Raw genomic sequence first — 24,178 nt, forward strand, 5'->3', positions numbered from 1 at the left:
TTGCACAAGGCCTCTTTCAACAGTGGAGAGAGCCTTGGTTAGAAATGAGTGAATATCAAGGACCCCCTGATAATTGATACAATTCCTGGGACAGGGTAATCATGCAATGGAAAATAAAATTCCCAGGTAATCTTAAACGTACGCAATGTAGGAAATGAGTTCAAAGAATAACAAAAAGTAAAAAAACAGTACATTTTAATTATTTAAGCGAGAGCCTTGTTTAGGTCTGTTTGCTCCTGAAGAGAATGCACAATGTAAGCCGTTTTGTACTTTGGAGTTTCCAAGGCGGCTATCTCTCAGCAATGCTTTTCGTCGCGAGTGGAGCTCATGCCTATTGTACACTTTTCTACCCATACCTCTCCTGCTCAAAGTTCTGAAGAAGATCAAAAATGACCATGCTCAAGCCATTCTTGTGGCCCCAGACAGGGCAAGAAGAGTCTGGTATCCAGAGCTTCTGAAAATGAGGATCGATCCTCCAATCAGGCTGCCCCTTTGGGAGGATGTTCTCTTGCAACAGCAGGGTAAGGTCCTCCACCCGATCCTGTCAACTCTCCACCTCCATGCACCTCCATGAGATTGAGCTGCGACAGTTGTTAGCTTTGGCCTTCCTCTCGAAGTATGTAATATCCTCGAAGACAGTAAATGCCTCTCGTTGGTGAAAAGTTTGTAAAATATTGTACAAAAAGGTCTATTGACACTCTTTCTGTCTCTATATCTACTATACTTCTTTTTATTCTTACCCTTATCCAGCAGGGCTATGCGTTAGGTACTCTCAATGGTTATATTTCTGCTCTGCCCACTTTGTTGTGGCTGCCAGACCAACCCTCCTTGTTTAAATATCCTGTTGTAAATAGATTCTTAAAAGGGCTTGTACATATGTTTCTAACCAGGCCCTTTGTCATGCCACAGTGGGACCTTAATTTGGTTCTCACATTTATTATGTGCAATCCTATCGAGCCTTTGCATAATTGTCCCCTCCGGCTGCTTACCATCAAGACAGTCTTTCTGGTGGCAATGGCATCTGCCTGGAGGGAGAGTGACCTGCAGGTATTGTCATCAAAGGAGTCTCCCTATATGATGATCTTTGGAAATAATGTGGTGCTTTGCACCAGGCTTTATTGTTGCAAAAGGCGATGACCCCATTCCATCTGGGACAATCAGTCACGCGGCCCACCTTTTTTGCTCCCCCACATCCCTCTAAGGAAGAGGAGCGTCTACACCATCTGGACCCAAAAAGAGCATTGTTATTCTACCTTTACTGCGCAGAGTTCTGGGTGGGTGACAAACTCTTTGTGGGGTATGTGGAAGCCAAAAAAGGTCGGGCAGTACAAAAATGGACCATTTCTTGCTGGGTCATTCTCTGCATTACGATCTGCTATGCCCTGCGTAAGAAGCATCCTCCTGAGGGCTTACAGGCTCGTTCCACCAGAGGGAAGGTTGGTACCACGGCATTGACTCAGGGTGTCCCAGTCCTGGACATCTATCAGTCAGCAACTTGGGTATTTTTGCACTCATTTGCCAAGCACAACTGCCTGGACAATCAGGTCTGCAGGGATGGGCTTTTTGCCCATTGGTGTGAGAAATCTGTCCGCAGCCCACCGCCAGGATGGTATGGCGTGGGTATCTATTCAAAGGTAAGGAATCTGCAGCTAGAAGTCAAAATCAGATGAAAAAGTTACTTGCCTTCAGTAACATTTTATCTTGTAGAGACAATATGAAGCTGCAAATTCCTTATAGACCCACCCATGCCTCTCCATCCTGCAGACTCATTTATTAGGGCGAGTGTTGCTCCCTTTTTCAGGGTCCTAGTTATGGCACACAATCACGTCAGCCACTTCATGGCTCTGCACTTCTGGTGTGGAAAATTTAAAAGTACTGACGTCTGCGTGCCTGGGTGGCGCCTATATAGGTGTCCACGATGTCATAACCAATGCTAAAGATGACAAGATTTCATGAGGAGCCGAACAGAGACACCTGACAGCACACATGGTTACTGCTCATGCAAAAGTTTCCGGATCCAGCCCAACACCTGGGAAATTCAAAGGTAAGGAATCTACTCTACTCAGCTAAATATTGTCTCTACCAGATAAAGTGTTACCGAAGGTAAGTAGCTTGTTCATTATTTTATATATATATATATATATATATAGATATATAGATATGTATATATTTATTTATATGTATATATATATATTTAGAAAGACAGACAGAGAGAGGGAAGGATGTTACCCCATGATTTTCTCCCCACCATATATTTACACTGTGCTGGTTTCAACCTGGTTGATCTATTTTTTCTCAAATTCAGTCAGATACTGATTTACTTTATTATTTCAGTGGGGAATAAATACTGGTAGATTTAACTTTTGGCAATATAGTTTTTAACTAAAAGCTTTAAGCTCTTTTAAACATAATACTTCATTACTCCAGGATTTTCTTTCAAAACTAATACTTCATTACTCCAGGATTGAATTGATTTTCTTCCTTTTTTTCTTTGCCTACTACTCTGTAAAGAGGTTGTGCATTTCTTTCATCAAAAGTGTATGTGACCGTGACAGTAATAAAGCCAAGTGGGTTTAATTAACTGTGAGATTTTCTACACAGGCATAACTTGTAATAAACACTTTGTTACCCTTGTGCAGTCTCCACTTGTTCCAATGTGGGATTTATGCGTCAACAAATCCTTGGTTGGAGGTGATGTTGGGCTCTGGAAGTGTATAAAGCCAAGCTTTCCATGGTTTGTTTTAAGGACTTTCGATAGACGTTAGAGCATATTTATGAGAGGCTTGTGTCATGTGTGCACCACTCGACGTGCTACAGGCATGACACAAACCTCTAAGTCAGATTTTTGAAGCTACACAAAGCCACTTTGCGCGGCCCTGAGTGGCTTAAAAAATCTGAAGTAACGCTGCGCAAATCACGACGTTGCATTACTCTGCCCCGGGAAGGCGTTCCATTGGCATTGCATTCCCAAGTAACTCCCATGGATTTTGGTGCATTCCAAGATTTACAAGAACGTGTAAACCTGGAAATGTGTCAAAATCTTACACCTTCTGAGGGGAGACGTAACGAGCAGAAATATCTCTATTTCTCCTTTTTAGTTTCTCTTTCTATGAAAGAAATATGCATTTCAGGATTGGTTTTGTGCAGGAAGGTGCCCCTCACTGCACAAATACAATCCTGCATGCAACACAGGCAAGCAAGGGTGCCTGCATTGGTGCTAGGCTGGAACGTGTTGTATTGCTGTAAGTACAGCGCATTCCTGCCCTTTCTCTGCCACACAGCGCAGCAAGGTGACTTTCTATGCTGCACTGTATGACTTCGTCTTCAATGAACCCCTCAATTTGGAGGAGAAATTGAGTTCAAACTGAATGGTATTTGTGCTCTCTTATCAGTCATGTTTCACAACTGGTGCCCAAGTAAAGCCACTGCAATCTTTTCATTCTATTTCCATCTCCGCCTTGCATGCTATATCGCTTTCCTGCTTCCTTTTGAAAGAGATTAACTTAATATTCTATTCGGTGTTAATATTCATGATGATCACATGATGGAAAAGAACATTTTACTTGGCTGTAATAGCAGTTCTCTATTTTGGGTTATCTTGAATTCCTACCCAGTCCACCCTCTTACTTGAAGACTCAATTGAATGGAACTAGTTTTACTTCCTGCATCTTTAAGTAGACTGTCAGAATGATGTGAATAACCAACTGCTACTGTACAGTATTCTGGGGCTGTGCTGTTCCGTAGTGCTGACAGTGCTGATTTTCCTCTAAATTAAACAATTTCCTTTGTTTCCTCCAATTTTCAGATTTAAAATTGGAACAATACCAACTTTGGGCAACGCCTTCTGGTCTTGCTGTGCCAGTACTTGTTTGCTGTCGGTATTGACAAATCCAATACTGCCATTGAGGAAGCAAATAGTGGCGGGCAGCCATCTTGATAGGGTCGAAAAAAAGTTCCAAGAGGGCTAACCAGCATTATTTGCTTTGCCACTGCTGGAGGGTAGGGGCAGTGAGGCGTGGGGAGACACCTAGCTGAAACAGTGCTCTGGGTCAGCATTGAGGAGGGGAGGAAAGAGTAATCCGGAGGCAGTGAGTAGGGTAAACGATTACTGTGAGGGCAGAAGGAAAGGATGACCCGGGAGGGTGAAGGCAAGAGAGAGAGACAGAGGTAAGTGAGTGAAATAGAGAACCCAGGGGAGAGGGGCAGAGAGGAGAGAGAGGAACAATAGGGCATGTTCTCCCATTGCATGCTAAACCTACTTTGGCACAGAAAAATGAAAATATAAAAATAGTTCCCCGACATTAGCCGGAAATTCACGACTAATCAAAAAGCAGGATGAAACGTAGATGGTCCAGAGTTCAAAATCTCATACAGGAATAGGGAGGAAAGCCTTTGAATAAGGAGCAGGGAATTGTAATAGACAAGAAAGCTACCCTGTCACGAAAAAGGAAGAGACAGACCAAAGCTCACACTATGTTTACATTAAAGGATTGGTTACAATACTGTCTGCGAAAGACAGCTCAATCTTTCTCTAGAAAGACCATAAAAATAGCTTTTTCATCAATGGTGACCAATGTGCTATTTAAAACATGTTTAATTTCCTTTCAGTTTTTCTTTATTGTTTATTAATATGTGTTATTACTGAAATATAAAAACAAAAATGTTGTCGGTGGTAGGCATTGAAGTTTTCATATCGGAGAAAGTTTCTTATCCCTTTGTAAAAATGACAACGGTTTCTCGACACTAGCAGGTACGTTTCAGAATCCCACATATGGGTTGCACTGTTCATTGTTTAAGGAAATGTGACTGCTTACTATAGCGTTTTGTAGATACAATTTGAGCGTCTTCATGATTTTTATGCCAATAACGGATTTTGTAATATGAACATGTGTCTTAGCCATACAATTAGTGAAAAAAGCAAGATTTTGTGCAATGCCTGGCCTGCACATTGTTGTTAGAGCTGGACAGAAGCCAAAAAGGAATGCTAAAGGGTACGAAAAGGTGCAAAGTTGAATGTAAATGTTCTGCTTTTCTTGTAACAATTAATAATGGAGTTAAGCCTTGTAATAAACGGTTCCAATTTTGGTAGCCAAGGGAACTGATGCACAGGATGAGTAGTGATTTGCGCAAAGTTGAGGAACCCTAATACGACTTGGGTCTCCCGGTTCTTCATACACTTATGAAACACTAATCCATATATCTCCCCTGGGAGGAATGGGTGCATGAGACTGTAGAGACTACTAGAGGCCCTGGTTGAAGCTGTCAGCATTTTCCCTGGGTGTTCCAAACTGAAGATCCTGCTTGCCCTAGCCATGTGAAAGGCTTCCACACCCGTGTGCTGTGTGTACGGTTGGGTGTTCGCGTGCTGGCATATTTGCTTGAGTATGGTGGGGTTGAACGACTCTTTGCATGTGTAAATCTGTCCATAAGTGTCCAAGGGTTACAGAGGCCGACATCGTTCAGTTCTTTAGGTCTAGTTGGAAACGGGTCAACATTTGAGCCATGAAGTGTCTGAAGCTTAAGGATAGAAATATAAACAAGCTACCCTTAGGGGACCAGTGAACACATATGTATGCGCCGAAAGACACCGGTGTGCAAGGATGTTGTGCACAAATGCGCTGAAGACATTTTTTGTTTTTACCGTTAAGTGTGTCACTTGAGTAGGAGTGTGCAAAGGTCTGTATGTTGGTGTCTGTAACTGCTGTGTATATGTATACATCATGTGACTGTGTTTGTATGTGTGTGCGGGTGCATGTGAGAGAGAGGAAAAGAATGCCCCTGCGTGTTCATAAATGGACCTGGTGGGTGCAATGCAGAGAACCATCAATGAATGTGTGTGTGAATTTGATGTCTGTGCGCGCCCAATACTATGTTTTTCTAAATATATTTCTGTGTGGATAAGTAAAATGCCTGTGTGTGCATGCTTTTCACTTTCTGCGTATACATGTGTGCAATTAAATGCTGAGCCTTGTGCATGTGTTTGCTTAAAGTGCTCTACTCGCTCTCTTACCACTATGAATGCCTTAAAATTGGAGTGACTGTATTACAGCAGCAGTACTACCCAAAAACATCTATTGTGGCAACAGCCAATGGGATCAAGTGGGTCATGGGCAGATCGATGCATCCAATTAACAATTTGTCCAAATTATTTTGCCTCCACTGAATTGACTTTCTTTTGCACCAATTCACTCTGAGACACTCTCACGATCAGAAACAGAAACTCGAACTTGGTGCCAATGCTGTGATGTTTGTCGTTGTATGCTTAGTTCACTTGCTAGACGAATCTAGTGCGAAAACAACTGCAACTCCTGAGAAACAGAGACAAGAGACTTGGCTACAGTTTTAAATGTAGTGATTTGACAACAACTATATAAACTGGTTGATGTAAAACAGCATACCACGTCCAGAATACCTGGCACCTGAAGGTTATTTGTGTTTTTGGGTAGTACGTCTGCTTTAGGCTGTGGCAGCAGACATGGAATGGCACATAACACGCACAGGGGCACAGGAGTGTGGGGAAAAGATGGAAGAAGCCGTCACTCCATGGGTTGTGTCTTCTCAGGTGTTGCCATCCGAGGCATCTCTCAGATGTGCTCTCGGGCCTGTTGCATCTCAGGTTTCTGGAAGTCCTGGCAGGTGGCAGTAGGTACTGTACCCTCAAGCATTGTCTCCATACCTCATCTGCTAGGAAGGGCGAGGATCGGGTGGGGACAGGTAGGGTTGTTAAGGACGGTCTCTTCCTCCCCTCAGACACCCTCTCTGTTCTGTGCATCCCTACAGGGTCTCTGTTGATAATAGTTTATGCAGCGTTTTGGGATTAAGCAAGTTTAAAGTTCATCAAATCATTCCAGCAGCTCTCCATACTAACATGAATAGGAAAAGGTAAGCGGGTGGGGAGGGGATGTTGGGGTAGGAGGGAGCGGGGAATGGAAGAATGAAAGCAGAGGGAAAGTGGTGGGAGATGAAGGGAAGTGAAGGTGGGGAGAGAAAAGGTTGGAAGAAGGGCAATGGACAGGGGCTAAGGGCGTTATATAGAAGAAAGTGGGATGGGAGGGTTATGGAAAAATAAAGTTGGGGGTGGTTGGAAAAAAGGAGGACCTAGTCAGGGAGAGGAATTATGGAGAAAGAGAGATTAATATTAAGGAAGGAGAAACTAATAGCAGGTGGGTAAGGAGGGCAGAAAAAGGATTTCGGTGGCACAGAGAAAATTAGGAAGCAGTGCTTGTGAAGTAATTCAGTAGATGGTGTTGTTACAAGTTGAGGGTGTACAGACTTGCAGAAGGACTTCCATCTGCACACGCTGGTGCAGTCCGGTTACAAAGCTCTTACATTGTCTGAACGGTATAAAAAAGACTGCACAAAATAGAGATTTGATTCCTATTTATCGTTAAAAATAATGTCACTTTTACCTAAAAGCTATTTAAAAAGGGGAGTGTAAAAAACCACACTCGACCCATCTTGTAAAAGATTGTGCCTTCAAATTTGATTGACACGAGATAACGCTTGCAGAAACGAATTGAACGAAACCCAAGGAAAAGTCAAGAACTTAGAACATTTCATCGGTATAATAAAAATCCTGCACACCATCAACTAGAAAGGGTGATAAAGAGACCACGAATTGGAGAGCGCAGAATGAGGTATGTTAGAGGTGAAGATTTGGCACACAGATGTATGTATCTTAGAATGCCGATAGTTACTAGAAGTTAGGAGGAGCAGGAACTAGAAGAGGACTGAGGGCCTTATTTATGAAGGCCTGCAACACATGTGCACCTCTGTTGGGTCACTTTTTGTGATGCTGCAGCGGCATAAACAATGAACCACGTTGCACCGTATTTAAAAAAGTGACGCATCTAAGCAGCTGCGACACTTTGTAAAGCCCTGCGCTACATTATACCTGCATCAGGTATAATCTATGCAGGGTGGGTGTTCCCCTCAATAAAGGGTCATATGGCGCACTGAAATCTATGAGATTTTATCATATCATGATAGCCAGGAAGTAGGTAGGGTGGGAATTCAAGGAAGTGTTGGAAGAGTCTTAGTAGAGAGGGGGTTTTAAGGAAGAGGAGAGTGTAGAACGAGGGAATAGAATGGGGTGGAGGTCAAGGAATGAGCATGGGAGGAGAAACAAAACAGAAATGTTGTATTTGCTTAGTGTGATTAGATGCTACCATTCCGTTCATTGTAAGGCACTTCATTCATATAGGGACTGACATGTTCACATCAATAACCAGGTGTTATTTGTAAATTGTGCTTGTGTGCATGTGTGTTCAGTGTATATGCAGACATGTATCTGCATGTATTTGTTGCTGTTTTCATGCCAATATATCTATTTCTGTGTGCATGTGTGGTAGTGCATTTGTATATGGGTAACGTTGTGTGTGTGTACTGTTGTTTTTGCATATGTGTCGGAGTGAACTGTTGTCCTTTAGTTTGCTGTTGTGCTTGTGTGCGTCATCTCTTTGCGTACTTGTCTGTAACATGTCTGAACCTGTTGATGTGTATATGGATTTCGATCTTTCTAGTGACTTGAGGAGCATGAATGCATGTATATACATGCAACCTGTCTGTGTAACATTAACTTGTGTGTTTTTCTCTGTTTTCGTAGAAGTGAAGTGTGATGGTTACATCCGATGTATGCGTTTACATGTTGGTGGTGTGTGCCAAACTGTGTGTGTTTTTGATTTGCCAATGGATCTGTTTGCTTGTGTAAGTGTGTATGCAACACTGTTTTTGTTGCGTGTCTGTGCCCATATTCATGTATACATGTGTAGGAGACACTGGGTGCCAGCATTGATCAATTTATTGACTATGATTAAGTTATTATGTTACTTTTCCTGGTTCTCTCTAAACACATTGCTGGAACTCGCTTTCTGAGAATCTTTGTGACTGGAATATGGAATGTCCCATCCATTGCCTTACTGTAGCCTAAAGAGACTTTATAGAACTCTCACAAATGACAGAAGGTGAAACATGCACTTTGGAGTGTTGATTGCTACCCACTGGGATTATCCTGTAACCTTCTGTTCCATCTTCAGATGCATATGTACCTGGCTTCTCTACACATAGCTAGTACACAGGCTTGCTATCTCTCAAGAGAAGTATCACAGCTTTTGCGAACATATTCTAGAATTTCATGGTGCCCTCACTTTCAGGGGCAGCAAAAATAATAGACCCCAAAGAGTCTCCAAGTGCTGTGTCACAACTAATCTATACTGCTCAGTGCCAGCTGAATGTTTTGCGGTTTCTGAAAGGTCACAGTCTGTAACCTACCAACTACCTAGGAACTAGTAACTAGCAAAATGACTAATCAACAGCCGTGTGTGATTGTCAATGAGGTAGGCTGAAAAAGCGCCCCTCGGAGTGGTTATCATATTCTGTCCAGGCCCTTCACTACCAAATGAGAATGGCCTGGTGATTTGGATCCTGAACCCGATCTGGTTTACTTTATATTTCCTCTGATTACACCTGAGCTGTGCTGCGGGTTCTGCTCCTCTCAGACTACTTCACCTTTGACCTCCTTCGATAGTCTCCCCTGAACGCTTTGCAGCTCCACACAAATGGCTTTCTCTCAACATGACACTCCCACAACTGTCTTTAAATTTCAAGGAAACAGAAGAATTTGCTATCCACTCTTAGATAGCTCCTCTTGCACATACTGACTCCTCTTGAAGATATGCACAGTTTCCGATGATTCCCTTTTATGTAATAAGGAGTGCTATGTAACCCATGGTTTGGGCACTTTGATATCACCATCATGATAGCAACAGAGATCAGAATATAGTATCCTCTGACGCACATTTTTCTGATTTATTTGGGGATGTAGCTATAGTGCTGCTTCTTGCCACCTGCTTTTTATGTTCTGGTGAATTTTAAAGCCACCACACAACTGCAGTGGCAGCCGCGGTATGTTGTCTGTGTATGCTTCTCTTTTTACAACAAAAACCGATATGGATAATTTAATAGCTCAGAGGAGGGAATGATTCACAAGTATTTACATTTGAAATCTAGCATCATGATGAAGCCATCCTGTGAACCCTCCATTTTTGCCATGATGTTCACAGAGCCGAGTGACTTTGTCCTTCAGAACACCCATTGCTTAGAAACGTTTTTGAATGGGTAACAAAGTAGATATTGGTGTTTGGTCCTAGAGTGGGACGGACTAGGACATCCCTACCTTTGAAAGAACAGAAGAAGCTACTTCGAATAGTGGGCTAAACCTAAAGAACAAGGAGCCATCAAGTGGATGTGTATTTCACCGCTGGATCTCAGGCTTAGCTAATGCACTGTTTTCTATGTCACCAGCTGCCATCACTGGCGAGGCTCCTGAACCAATTGCTGAAATGTAGCTATTTGGAAAACTGGGTTTGTATCTTCAGTCTTCCATTTCACGAGTTAGGACGATTCTCTCCTGGAAGTGTGGGTGGTATACATTCACTGCTCTACCAACACAAACACAGCAGTCTCAAGCCTAGCCTTTGCTGCTTCTTTCCATCCAGACCTCTGCAAATTCAGCGGTTTATTTTTGTGATTCCTCTGCACTGTGCCAGGCCCTCGTGTCCTTTTGAGCCAGGTTCTGATGCATAGCTTCTTTCTAAAAATGAACAATATCTGGCACACCCATAGGCGTTTCCTGTATTTGTGTCTAGCTCAGCCTGCATGCAGGGAAGCACATCAACTGCTGGGTTCACTTTCTCGTCAGATCGCTAAAGTGTAGGATACTTTTCTTTTTCTTTGAGATTTGTCGAATGTGAGAGTCCATATGCCAGGAAACAAGAGTCTTATCTACTGATAGTTACCAGGCCTAATTGATCCCACAGTTTTAGTGTCCTGCAGTTAGTGTGGGGCTATTGGCACCAATATTCCTTTGCCCATTTCCAGATGTCCATCTGCTATACATAAACAGGCAATTGGTCTTCTCTGAGCTTTGCTTACACTTCTTGACTCTAAATCTAACTATTCTGCCACATACTTTGCAGGCTTAAAATAATTTTTACCTATTCGTTAGTGGTGGAATTGACCCTCTTCGTGTTCTGTATATTTTACCGAATTATGGGAAGCACGTAAGTGTCAACACATTGGCACAGCCTCCTTTCCAGTACTTCCGGAAGCACCTGCTTGTTAATCTAGGCCAGTCGGACACTCCGATCACTTCTCCTTGATTTAGACCTCGCGTCTTTGAGGCAGAGTTGGATTGATAGTCTCAAAAACCATAATCCATCGATTCAGAAGTAAGTCTTTTTCTGCTGGTATCTGTCTCTTTAGGTGTCAACATGAACATTGGGATTTATCCAGCATGCAGGTTTATATGTGTTTGTCTGGCATTATAATGTGTTCTCCCGTTCTGTCTTTTTTGTGCTCATCCATGTCCTCTGAGATCCCTTCCTTCTCCAATCATGTTGGGTGGGCAGATTAACGCATCTCTGGTTCTCGTTCCTAGGAAGGATCGACGGAAGAGACACACAATGTCTGTTTGGGAACAGCGCACCAGCCAGCTGCGCCGCCACATGCAGATGAACAGCCAGGAGGCCATAGAGAATGAGGAGCCAGCTGGCCTGAACCCACAGTCCAGCCTCTACCGTAAGACCCATGTTCTACATGGCCCTGTTACTGAGAAGGGTGAAGGGCCAATGCTGAAGGAAGATTTGCCAACAGAGAAGGCCCCAGATGACTCGTTAAACATCCACCCCAGCCTAAGCACCTCTGAAGGCTTGGGGAGTCCCTCACTCAGAACCAAGAAAGAGCATTGGCGCCACAAATCCTATCATGGGAACTGTGAGGGCCGTGAACATGAAGGCATGACAGTTGAAGATGTGGTACGGCGTAGACAGAGTCAACGGCGTAGTAGGCATCGAAAAGCGAGAGAAAGCCGAGAGGTCTCCGGTGGGACCTCAGATAGTACCTCAGCCAGTCGCGAAAGAGGTCTGGATGAAGTGTCACCAGTTGAGGGAGTACAGGAGGGGCTCGAGAGAAAAAAAGAAGAGAAACCTGGCATGGCTCAGGAGCAAGGCGAGCAGGACGGTCCTTCAAGCAGGTAATTTGTGCTCATTATCATCACACGGACAGAGTTTAAGGTGATGTATGATATTGGAGTGCCAACTTATTAGCACACCTAATAGACCAAAGTAGGCTCAATGATACTGAAAAATACAGTTTTCCTAGCAGCTAAGCCTGGCAAGGTCACCAAGAGACCACTTTGGGTAGTGCATGCTTTGCTTTTGTCCTTAGTTGATCAGTCAAATGGTGTTACCTTTCTCACCTGTTTTTCTCTCCTTACACTGTACTTTCTTTCTTAACCCCTTGCGTGCGGCGGGAATTCCCCGCCCATGCTGACTCCGCCTTGCGCGGGCGGAGTCATGACGGAACGGTTCCGTCATCAGCACAGCTCACCCGTAGCTGATTACGGAACCGCTCAGTCATCAGCATGCAAGGGGTTAATTCAATGAAGATCCAGCATGTGTTTCTCTTAAATCTTCCTTCTAGTTCCACACCTATCTAATTTAGTGTTGTCTTCCTTTCACCCATCTCCTACACCTCTTGCCGACCCACCTTCTTTATGTATATTTCTGATTTTCAGTTAATTATTTTACATCTTCATTTGCTTTTCCTTCCCAATAGAAGCATCAAGTTAAAAGAAAACATTAGGGCCGAAAGATGTAGGAAAGGAAAAGGGAAAATGTAGAGATTTAAAAAAGGAGATTCAAACTAAATACAGAACACGAGACAAGATGCCGAGAAAAAAAGTGGAACCAAAGGTAAAATAAGAAACAAGTTATACAAGATAGGATGAAAGCAGAGAGAAAAGTTATACAGAAAATTACAAATCAGATAGAAACGTTGAAGAAAAGTGAACGAACGCATCTGCTAGGCAAGTAACAGGACAACTCGAATAATTGAGTAAATAAAATAGGAGAAATAGAGATAAAAGTAAAATTGGAGAAGAAAAGCAGAGCGACATGGAGCAAGGTAGGGTAAATATCTCTTCACTTGCCTGATGGCATTGCATTCTTAGTCGACATGCACCTCAAAGGGACACTCTCCTCTAGGGTGGGTGGGCGCTCATTGCACCTCATCATGGGCACGTTTTCAGCCATAGGTTTTTACCTCAATCTTAAGTTAGATAAAGGACAGGTAAGGGGGACGATGGGCCCACAATAGGAGCTAGTTGGGGTATCATGTTTTTCGGATTAACACTATTACCATCTTTAAGCATTTGTCCTCAAAACAGAGTTTTCCACTTATGTGCAGCAAACTGAGGTTTCATGAAGCGAGTACCGTCTTAATCATGTTGGCTAAGAAGGCGCTGGTGTCTAGATATTTGGTAGCTTGTCTCATCTCAAATCATTGAGTTTCCATTAAGACAGGACCTTAAATATCAGAAGGAGGGGGCATATTACATCTCCATTGACAGCCTAGCTAGTGAAGGCTAAGAAGTCCTCCTTAGATTTGCCTTCCAAACTAACCTTTGACGCCTTAAAGTAAACAGCATTCCCTTATTGTTACGGCTGGGATATGGACCATTTATGCTCAGGGTTTAGCTCATTCAGGATTTGGTTGTTGCCTGGATTTCTGCTTTTCAACTTCCCATGGCACAATGTTCACAATTCATTGTCTGAATGGTACTATGCTTTCTGAGGGACCTCCAGAAATCCTTCACATCCAAGGTGTTGCTACAGGAGTGGGGGGGGGGGGGGGCGGGGGGGGGAGGTCTCCATTTTAACTAATACATTTCTTCCTTTGTAGCTCCTAAAGTGTTAAACTGGTGGCCATTACTTCTACTCAGAGGTCGAGCAGTCTCTAGGGGTTGTGTGCTCATCGTTCCTAAATCTTGCTCTTTCCAGTCAAGGTAGTGCTGCAAGTTAGGCCTTTGCTCGTCCTAAAGGTGGTTTCGGGGTTTCACCTGTCACATAAACTCACTCTTTCATCTTTTCTTCATTGTCCTTACCAGCTGGTGGATTATTTGGATGCTAAAAGGGCCTTTATGTAGTTTTCTAAGCATGCACATTTCCATTTCTTCTTTTCTCTCTGCTTACATATTGTTCCTATGTTTTCTCTCCAGTTTCCCTTTCTTTGCTCCATGTCCCTCCCTGATTTTCACCTTCTCTGTTTACCCAACTCAATCTTTCCCCTTCATTTGCCATACTGTTTTTCTGCTTTTTTCTTGTAGTCCTCATTTTCTTGCTTTACACCTTTTTGTATTCCATCTTCTTCACAAATGTATCTTCTTTCCTCTATTGTATCCCCCAAATCTCTCAATTTCTCTCTCGTGTTTTATTTTTCTCTACATTTTCCTTCTATTTGTCCGTGGACCAATGAGGCTGGCCTTTACTGATGCAGCGCAGAGATGAGCGCTTGTTTTTGAACACCTGCCCTGCTTAAAGTGCTTTCATTTAACATTCGATTTCTTTGAGTTAGTACTTTATTTTCAGACAGAACAGCTTGGAAATATAAAAGCAAGGGTTGACTGTATCTGCGCTGCGCTTTCTAAAATAATGCACTAACTCAGAAATATTGGTTAAATTAACTGACTTTATGCAAAGCAGGCGCAAAAAAAGGCACTCAGCTCTGCGCCAGCAAAGCTCATCATGATTAGTGCCCATGCCTTTTTGCACGTTTCCTCACTTACTCGTGGTAACTCTTTCCTGCCACGTTTTTCTACTTTTTTCTCACCTGTTGGAGTTTTATGTTGGACAAAAATATACTGCATCTCATTCTGCAACCATGTTGTTTATTTCTTGTTTTAAGTCTTTTTTTCCAATCTATGTCTAACTACATTTCTCGATTTCCAGATTTTCCTCTACTTTCCCATTTCTCATTCTACTTATTTAGTCTTTTCTTGTTCAAATCTATATTACCCCCTGGTCCCTCCTGTCCTCGTTCCCTTCATTTAAACAAGTGAGATAATCATATCTCACTGACAGAAAAAAGAACAAAGGAATGCTGGTCCTACCCCACCCCCTGGGAGGCTTCTGCATTCTTACCATTTTTGCTGCTGGGCGGCGGGAACGTATCTGGCTTCTTGACTCCCTTCCGGCCGGACGAGGGGGCGCCATGCTGTTTCCTCATGGCTGGGGTCTTCAGGCGAAGTTCACGGTTGTGGGGTCTGCACCACGCCTCCTGGGTTGCCGGGCAAGTCGGGGCGCAGCTGTTTCCAGGTGTCATGCCCTGGTGGCCCTCAGTTGGTGGGGCACTTCCGGGGCTTCATTACCTAACTTCCGCTGGATTTGGCAGAAAGTCATGCTTTCTGATGTTGGTTGGCTGCACAGCTTGGTGATAGCTGCTTGTGCTTACGTTTCTGGCCCAAACGTGAGTACCACATAGCGGTGTTGTTCATCTAAAGAGTTGCCAGATTCTGAGTCCGCCTCGTATATACGGGCTGTTTTCTGTCTTACTTGAACGGTGTGTGTAACCTGTTTGGCTGGTGGTGGTGTCATCCGGCTGTTCCTGTTTTTGTCCATAAAGAAGTGTACCAGTTCCTTGCTGTTGGACCCAGTGACTCTGTGCATTATTCTACCTCTAGGCTCCTTTTCACAAAGGGCAGGGGACGCCTGACCTTCCGGTTGCTTTCTGGTCTTAGAGCTCCTGGGTGCCTGAAACTTTGTGACTTCCTGGGGCTGTGGACATGGGCAAACATTCCACGAAGAGTAGGCATGTGAAACACTCTTCTTTCACTTTTAAGTCGTCTTCCCCACGTTCTCTGGCGCGCTCCAAACAGCGCAGGGAGGGGAATGATGCCAGGATTCAGAGTTTGATCAAGGAAACCTTGCTGGAAATGGGGAGTGGTCCCCATTCCAAGAGCTCGGTGCATGCTCCGCTCTCACAGTCTTCTGACTCTGAAGAGGATTGGATGGGGGAAGGAGCACAAGGGCAAGTACATTGACAAAGATATGTTGCCAGACTTACTGAAGCATGTAAAGTCCAACATGGGGTTTCCTTGCAATGATTCTCCCAGTACTTCGGGGGGGTTCATTACTGTGCCAGTTTCAGAGCACTCAACAGTGGATGTTCCGGTCCATCCCTACATCCATGAGGTTCTTAAGAGTGAGTGGAAGGACTGGGATCATGTCATGCTTCCCAGATTCATGGCAAAACCATACAATCTTCAGGATATGTCTAAAGAGTTGCCAGATTCCATTCCTATTGATTCATTTGTGGCAAGTCTGGTGGGTCGTACTTCTTTTGCTGGGTATGCAGTGGTCAGGGATCCCGTGGACAAGAAGGTGGATGCTTCCCTTCGTAAAGTTTATTCTGGTTCCCATCTGGCTCTGAGGATGGTCATCTAAGGGACTTATATCGCTCAATCACTTATTTCTATTATTAATGCGCTCTATAGGTCCATGGTTGATACTTCGGACTTCAGGACTTATTGAGAGGCAGGTGGAATTCCTCTCTGGTGGTTCCTTCGATGTGGTGAGGGCATCAGCCCTTTCTGGGGGAGCTTGTGTGGGAGCTCACCACAATTTAATTCTGAAGGACTGGAAGACAGATTCCTCCCAGAAGTCTTCTACCCTTCGTTTAGCCTTTCAGGGTACCATGATTTTTGGTGAAAAGTTGGAGGGCAATCTACATAGGCTTGTTAAAGAGAAGAATCATTCATCCTCCTTTAAGCATTCCTCTGATGCTGCCGTATCTTCTAAGCCTAAATCCTTGTTCCACCCTCCCTCCAGAAGGCAGTTTTCTCGTGTTCATAGGAGGTCTTCTTCTGTGATGGGTTGGGACAAGAAAGCTAAGTCCCCTCCTGCAAAGCCTTGTTCCTGACTATTGGGCGGCCGATCACAGATTTTCAGTTGGAGGTCGGCTTCAGTACTTTCTCCCGGCTCGGGTGCAATCTTATTCAGATGCGTGGGTGCTGGACATTGTGAGACTGGGTTATCTCATCGGCTTTTCGGAGCCTCCTCCGGACTCAGGGGTCTGTTCGACTCCTTGCCATCTTGTCCGACCAAGAGGTCGGAGCTGTCTCGAGGGATACAGGTTCTGTTGGAGAAGGGAGCTGCTCAGATGGTTGTTCCTCTGGAGATGGGGTTCTGCTCCCTGATTTTCCCGGTGCCCAAGGTGACCGGGGGTTCCGTCTGGTCCAGGATTTGAAGGCCCAGCGCAAGTTTGTATTTCATCTGCCTTTCAAAATGGAGACCCTCCAATGAGTGATTCGCCTGGTTCTCCCGGGCAACTTCATGTGCTCCCTGGATCTTCAGGACGCCTACTATCATGTCCCGGTTCACCCCAGTTCTCTCAGGTTTCTGAGGTTTTGTCTTCAGGGCCGGCGTTATGAATTTCAGGTTCTGCTTTTCGGCGTGAGGTCGCCCCCGCAAGTATTCACCAAGTTGGCACCATTGGAGCCTTCTTTCCATCTTCAGGGTTTTCTTAAATGATTGGCTGATCCATGCTCCTTCTCGGGATCAGTTGTTGCGGGATCAGGAGTTGGTGTGTTTGGCGTTGGGGGACTATGGGTTTCTGCTGAACCTCTCCAAATGTCAGCTGGAGCCCTTACAGGACTTGACGTTCATAGGGGCTTGCTTCTACATCGATCTGAATTGAGTGTTCCTGCCTGTCTCTCTGTCAGTGACCCTGGGTTCCCTTACTCGTCATTTTCTGCAGGCGTGTTCCTTTCCAGTCAGTCTCTGGTTGCGGCTTCTGGATCTTATGGCGGCGCCAGTGTTCACAGTGCCTTGGCCGCGGTTTCATCTTCGCCCTCTTTGGTAGCATTTGTTAGCCCATTGACATCCCTAGTCTCGCAATGTGTCTCTGTCTGACCTCCCAGCCCTTCATTGGTGGATGGTGTTAGACAATCTCACCAAGGGTCTGCCTCTGCACCCCTTCCCTCTGTATGTCCTGACAATGGATGCCAGTGCTTTAGGGTGGGGGCAACATTGGAGTCTGATTCTCTTCAGGGTCGTTGGTCCCTTCAGGAGGGGAGGAGATCCTAGAATTGGCGCAAGTTGATAACAGTGTTCCGTGTTGTCATGGGGTTCCGCGATCGGTTGTCGACTCACAATGTGGTGGTTCATTCAGACAACATGGTGACTGTGGGTTACCTGAATCACCAGGGGGTAATCCCTGAATGCAGTGTTGTTCCTGTTGTTTTGTTGGGCAGAGGGGCACCTGCTGTCTCTCTCGACTGTTCATATCTGTTGGGTGGACATTGGGGTGGCGGATTCCCCCAGCCATTATTTCCCTGCCTACCAGGAGTTGTCTCTGACTCCGGTAGCCTTCCGCCTGGTGTGCGAGAGGGTTGGTCTTCCCTTTCTCAACCTCTTTGCTTCCCGGCACTATGCTCCGCTTCATCCCTTCTGCTCCCTGGTCCATCAGTCGGGGCCTGGGGAGGTGGATGCTCTGACTATACCTTGGCCGTCTCTCCTGTTGTATGCCTTCCTGCCCCTGATCCACTTGTTTCTGTCTCGCCTGGTGATGGAGGATCGGGATGTGGTAGTGGTGGTCCCTTTTTGGCTCTGCTGGTCTTGGTGTCCGACTCTTTGGTTGTTGGCGGTTCAGGGTCCTTCGTTGTTCTCATTCTTTCCGTCCCCCTTGCAGTCGTCCCTGATGTTGTCCCTCCATCAGCTTAGTCAGTCGGTCTTGAGGTTGAGAGGCAGGGGTGGTGGAGTCGGGGTCTTCCTGAGAATTTAGCTTTGGATATTCAGCAGTCCAGAAAGCCTTCTACTCTCTGGTCCTATGGTAGGCATTGAGGTAATTTCCAGCTCTGGTGTCAGGCCCTGGCATTGTCCCTTCTGGTTTGCCCCCTGCCTGATGTTCTTCAATGTCCCTGGGAGGGGTTTGAGAAGGGGTTGTCTGTCTTCACTTTGCGGGCTTAATGGTGGCTGTCAGGGCTTTTTGTTCCCCTTGGGGGAATTTGTATGCTGTGGACGACTTGGTTTCTCATTTGTTGAGGAGTATTTCCTTGTCCCGTCCTGTGGTGAGACCTTTTTTTCCTTGGTGTTGCGGGCTTTGGTTGCCTCTACATTTGAGCCTTTGTCGAAGGTTGATATAAAGTTTGTTACTTTAAAAGTGGTCTTTTTGGTGGCCATCACTTTGGCCAACCGCCTTGGTGAGCTGGGTGCCTTAATGGCTTGGGAGCCTTTTATGTCTTTTTCTGCAGATGGGGTGGTCCTTCGGTTGGATTCTTCCTTTGTTCCCATAGTTCTGTCTCAGTTTCAACCCTCCCAGGAGTTGGTGCTGCCTGCTTTAGGTCCAGAGCAGGTTGCGGGCGATGATCTTCCATGGAATATGCTGGATGTTTGCTGGGCCTTGCGAATCTATGTGAATCGCACCCATTATTTTTGGAAGTCTGACTCTGTGTGTGTCTCTTTAGGGGTTTCCTCTTCTGGGGGGTATGCTTCTTATTCCTCCAATGGTTGCTGGCTGAAGAAGGTCATCTTGTTGGCCTACTTCATTTCTGGTTCCCCTCCTCCGGCTAGTGTGCAGGGGTGTTCTACTCGTGGGATGGTAGCCTCCTGGGCTGAGGTTCCTGGTGTGTCCCTGGCTGAGATCTGTAAGGGCAGCCGCCTGGGCATCTTCTAATACCTTTGTACGGCATTATTGCACACAGAATGTTCCGGGGGATGATGCTAATTATGGTTTGATCGTTCTGCAGGCTGTGTGTTCCTGATCTGCCTTCTTTTTCCTGTTTCAATAAATCACTGGGTTTGCTGTTGCTCCTGGGTCCTGTTGGTTTGTTGGATAATGGCCGGTTGCTACTTGGGTATTCTCACTTGTTTAAATGAAGTTGACGAGGACAAGAGGGACCTGGGCGTAATGTCTTTTTACTCACTGGTAATCTTCATTACTTCTGGTTCCGTTGATCTCGTCCCCTTCATTACATCACTCCCTCCCTCCCTCCCGAAATTGCCGGCCTTCATCTAGGGCTTCATTCAAAAGCAATGCTGGGATTGGTACATTTATGTATTCCAAGGGGGAGGGGGTGGGGTAGGACCAGCATACCTTTGTTATGTGTTCTGTTGGTGAGATAGGATTAGCTCACTTGTTTAAATGAAGGGGAAGAGGACAACGGGACCAGGAGTAACGAAGATTACCGGTAAGCAATAGGATATTACTCTCTTTATTTCCTTCTGTTAACCAATCACTCATTGTTTTCCCATACATTACTTTTGCTCAATCCTATTAGAAAGTGCATGCACTGTCTGTTACAAAGCGTATTGTTGCTCACCAAGAACATAGAGGGGTTTAGAGTTCTTCCAGTGCTTTCCATTGGTTTGCTTTTCTAGTCACTCTCATTTGCCTGTTTTTATTCATGTCCTTGCTCGTCAATTTTGCGTTTGTCCCTCCTACAATGTCTTTCATTGGCTGGCATTGTTGCTTCCACTGCTTGCTTTTCAGGCACTATTTTTTTCTTTTGTGTGAAGCACTCCATTAGAGTTTGTGTTTCTTTAACACGTGCATGTCGCTTCCCCTGCACTCCGTGTTGCTCTCTGGGGCCTGAACATTGTTCGCTTTGCCCTCCCTCTTGTATTCACCCATGTGCATCACCCCCTTGCTTCCTTCCCCCTGTGCCCTCCATGTACGTTTTGCCCTCCCCGTTGCTTTTAGTATCCCCTCCTCTCTTGATTCAGTGTTTCTCCGACCAGCCCGCGTGTTGCTTCACCATTTGCTCTACACCATCCCCATGTTGCTTCACCGTTCCTCCCTCCTCAAGTTGCTTCCACTCCCCTGTCCGCACTCTCTAAATAAAAAAAAACACTTTTGCTTGTTTTGTTTCTTTTTAGTTATCGATCTGATTTGGATCGGTAGCTAAAAAGAAATTGCAAATGTGCACTTGTCATTTTGTAGTCCTTACATGTGGGGTTCGCACGCCTATAAAAGATGCAGACGGCCACATTTAATGCTTTTATTTTTTTAACTTTAACCATGTTTCCCAGTATCACAAATGTTGTGCAACGTTGCTAAAAACAATTGGCCAAGTCGGTAGGTAACAAAATGGGACCTATTGGCTATCCCAATGCTTATTTATTTTCCTCCACCCCTAGTCTTCATGTGTTTCTTTCACACTTAGTGCCGCTCTTTCTTCTTTAGTTTTGCCCACTTCTTTTCCCTCACTAGTTCCACAGCTTCCCTATATAATTCCCTTTTTCAACATCTCTATTATTTTTCCACTCTTGTTTTCCTTGGTTCCTTTCATTGTAGCAGCACATCTTGCCCTCTTCCTTCTGTATCTTTCTCTTAGCCTTTTTCCATCTGAAGTTTCTGGTATTCTGCCTCAGATTTTGCTTCTTTCTGCTTTTTCTTTCATTGCTCTTTCTCTTCTAGTTTCTTCATCTTCGGCCCTGTTTTACTATTTCTGAGTATCTTCCCTACTTTCATTTGTCTTCCCTGATCTCTGCTCTTTTTATTGCATAGAAAAATGGAATGGCCGCCCCTCAGTTCCGGGTGTGCTGGTGCCAACACAGAGATAAAACTTATAGAGATGCCCCAACTTCAAGAGGTGGACGAGACTCAAACCAACTGCTGCTCAACTAATGAGATGGACAGCAGTGAACAAGCACTTCTGAGTCAACTGCACACTGAGTCCGGAAATGGGAATCCTGTGATGAAGCTGGCGGATGCAACCTCTTGCACGGCCATCACTGAGGGGTCCACAGAGAGCTCAAGCGTCATCGTCAACATTGGTCGTGAAGGCTTGCCTGCCGACTCCACCGTGGTACAGAGTGAGGACTCCCACTCAGTCTCTCCTTCTTATTTTCTCTTCCCACTATGGTGCTTTTTCTATCACTCACTACCCTCTGCTCTTGGTCTGTCCTTCTAGCCTCTCTTGCTCTCTCTTTTTCTCATAGTCTGTCTCATCTTCGATTATTGGAGTTGTTAAATGCTGTAAGGTCAGTAAATAGTCATCGCTAGATGAGTGAAGGCAGCCGTGATAAAGTAGCCAAAAACCTTAAAATAACAGGTCCGCTGACTCCCTTGTAGTACATGTGACACAGAAATCTAGAGATACAACCTGCAAAAGAAAAAAAACTATCTTTTTTAAATATAGATATGATATTTTTGTTGCAACAAATGATAGAGATTTTCGAAAAGTACAATACAGAAACGCACACAGAATTAGTAAATATTACTTAAAAAATGGATGACCCGTGAAATGAATAGGTGATTGTAAATACAAAGTTTCTTGTGAACCTTAAAATGTCTACCAATATATTTTGGAATGTGTAAGGGTACGTAATATACACTGTGAGCATGAACACCGCATCGAGCTCTGAGCCTTTGCAGGACTTTAGTAGCTATATTTCATTACAAACAAACAATAGATTTTATATAGATGTACAATATAGGATTGACAGCTTCAGGATAGGTGCACGTTAAATAAATAGATTGGAGACCTTGAATCAATGCTTCGTCACTTTGGTTATGATAAGCCATACAAACTGCATTTTTGGAAGCACTTTCAAATGTGAATGCGGGTATCATCCAAAGTCTCCAAAAAAACGTAAAACCTTGTTTTATACATTTACAAAAGCATAACAATTGAATTTTGTTTGTATGCATCCTTTTGATATTTGTTTATAATAGGTCTAAAGTTCTTTTGTTCTGTGGTCTTCACACAGACCATCAATTGACTATAAAACTACATTTGAAAAGAATGAGCTTTGCATTTTTTATTTTGTCCTTGTGGAGCTCCCTTTACCTGTAGTATAGAACTTGCTTGGTTTGTTTGAGTACTTTATTGAGAAATGAAAGGATAGGCACGTAATGGTGGGTGTCAAAGAAACTGGAAATGGCACAATATACCCCTTGACCTCTCTAGTATTTATCACTGCTACATATATCCAAGTTTAAGTGCCACACTTGGAAACGTAAACTTAGTTGATGTCATAGATACTAATGCATAAGGATTCATGAATACAAATATTATTTCACATTACAAGATACCCAGCTGTGGTACCATTAATTCCATACCATCAAAGTTTTTGATACCTGGGTCATTATAGATCTTGGGGTATGGAATTAATGGAGTTTATAAGGTGAACCCCCGAAATACTTAGTTATGAGGAATTATCTGGGATTTAGTAATTGTGGGTTCCATTTCTCAAGTAATTCCTGATTCTCCCCTGGAGTCTTTGGCTGCTTTTTTTTAATTTCAAAATATTTTATTTATGAAAAAACGGTGTTAGAGGAATTACCAGCATTTAGTGATGAGGGTAGGCATGTATTATAATAGTGATTAGGCCCAGTTCAGGGAGAACAAGTAACACAAGTAATTGCTAGTAGCTGAGATTAATTCAAGAATTCCATCAATCACTTTTTTGATATCCTTCAGTGTGATGCCCTAAGTGGGACGGGTACACCCGAATGTGGGCCCTGTGCACATTGTGTCATTGTAACCAAGCTATAACCTACTGAGGAGCCTTGATAAGGATGACATTGGTCTTGAGTTGCATGAGTTCAGGTTCAGGGGAGACCTGGCCTGGCAGTTCAGGATTGGCTGTTCCCACTGAAGCAGGTTCAAGTCTGATTTGTTCATGGCTGGGTCATTAACTGAGGTGGCACGGTGTGCAAAATAACGATATACTGGGACACTGCCCGAGTGTTAGAACTGGGGGTCTCTAGTTGGCAGAGGTAGGTACCACTGTCCAAATAGGGACCCTTGCTTCCAGTCAGGGCAAGGAGATAACCCTCTTAGATAACCCCTGCTCGCCCTCTAGGTAGCTTGGCCTGAGCAGTCTAGGCTAACCAGAGGCAATGCGTAAAGTATTTGTACCAACACTCACAGTAACACAGTGAAAACACCACAAACTGATTCCACAACAGTTTAGGAAAATAAAGATATTTATTCTAAACTACACAAGACCAAAACGGCAAAAATCCAACATACACAGTTCAAGAATATGGTTTCAAAAGAGTTCTTAAGGTTTGCATTAAAGTTTTTCAGGTTGCGGTAAAATAAACCACAGATGCGTGAAAAGTTCACAGTTGCGTCACGTTTACTCACAGTACCTTTTAGATGCAACAAAGTTCCACAAGCAGGAAGCTGGTGCGGTGGAAACAAGCGATGCGTTACTCCTGAGACCCTGGGGAGGCGATGCGACAGCCCCGCTGCAGCAGCGGGCGTGTTGCGACGAATCCGGTCTGTATGGGGAGGAAGGCCGCTTGCGTGGATTCCGGTGCGTAGGTTCCGTAGGAAGTCTGTTCTCGCAAAGGCACAATGCGATGATCTCGTAGGGGCTGCGACGATCTC

General features: G+C 44.4%; 1 protein-coding gene across 2 annotated transcripts in view; it reads left to right on the forward strand.

The window, feature by feature from the left end:
- CACNA1E (calcium voltage-gated channel subunit alpha1 E) overlaps window positions 1-24,178 on the forward strand; it is a 1,936,751-nt gene that overhangs the window by 1,588,555 nt on the left and 324,018 nt on the right. For both annotated transcript variants that reach the window (XM_086955515.1, XM_086955507.1), the window contains exons 20-22: window positions 6,781-6,882; window positions 11,438-12,031; window positions 21,343-21,650. In XM_086955515.1, the coding sequence (XP_086811641.1) occupies window positions 6,781-6,882; window positions 11,438-12,031; window positions 21,343-21,650 (1,004 nt within the window). The remainder of the gene's footprint in view (window positions 1-6,780; window positions 6,883-11,437; window positions 12,032-21,342; window positions 21,651-24,178) is intronic.

This window comes from Lissotriton vulgaris, chromosome 1_1 (assembly GCF_964263255.1).
Source record: "Lissotriton vulgaris chromosome 1_1, aLisVul1.2, whole genome shotgun sequence".
NCBI classification, from domain to species: Eukaryota; Metazoa; Chordata; class Amphibia; order Caudata; family Salamandridae; genus Lissotriton; species Lissotriton vulgaris.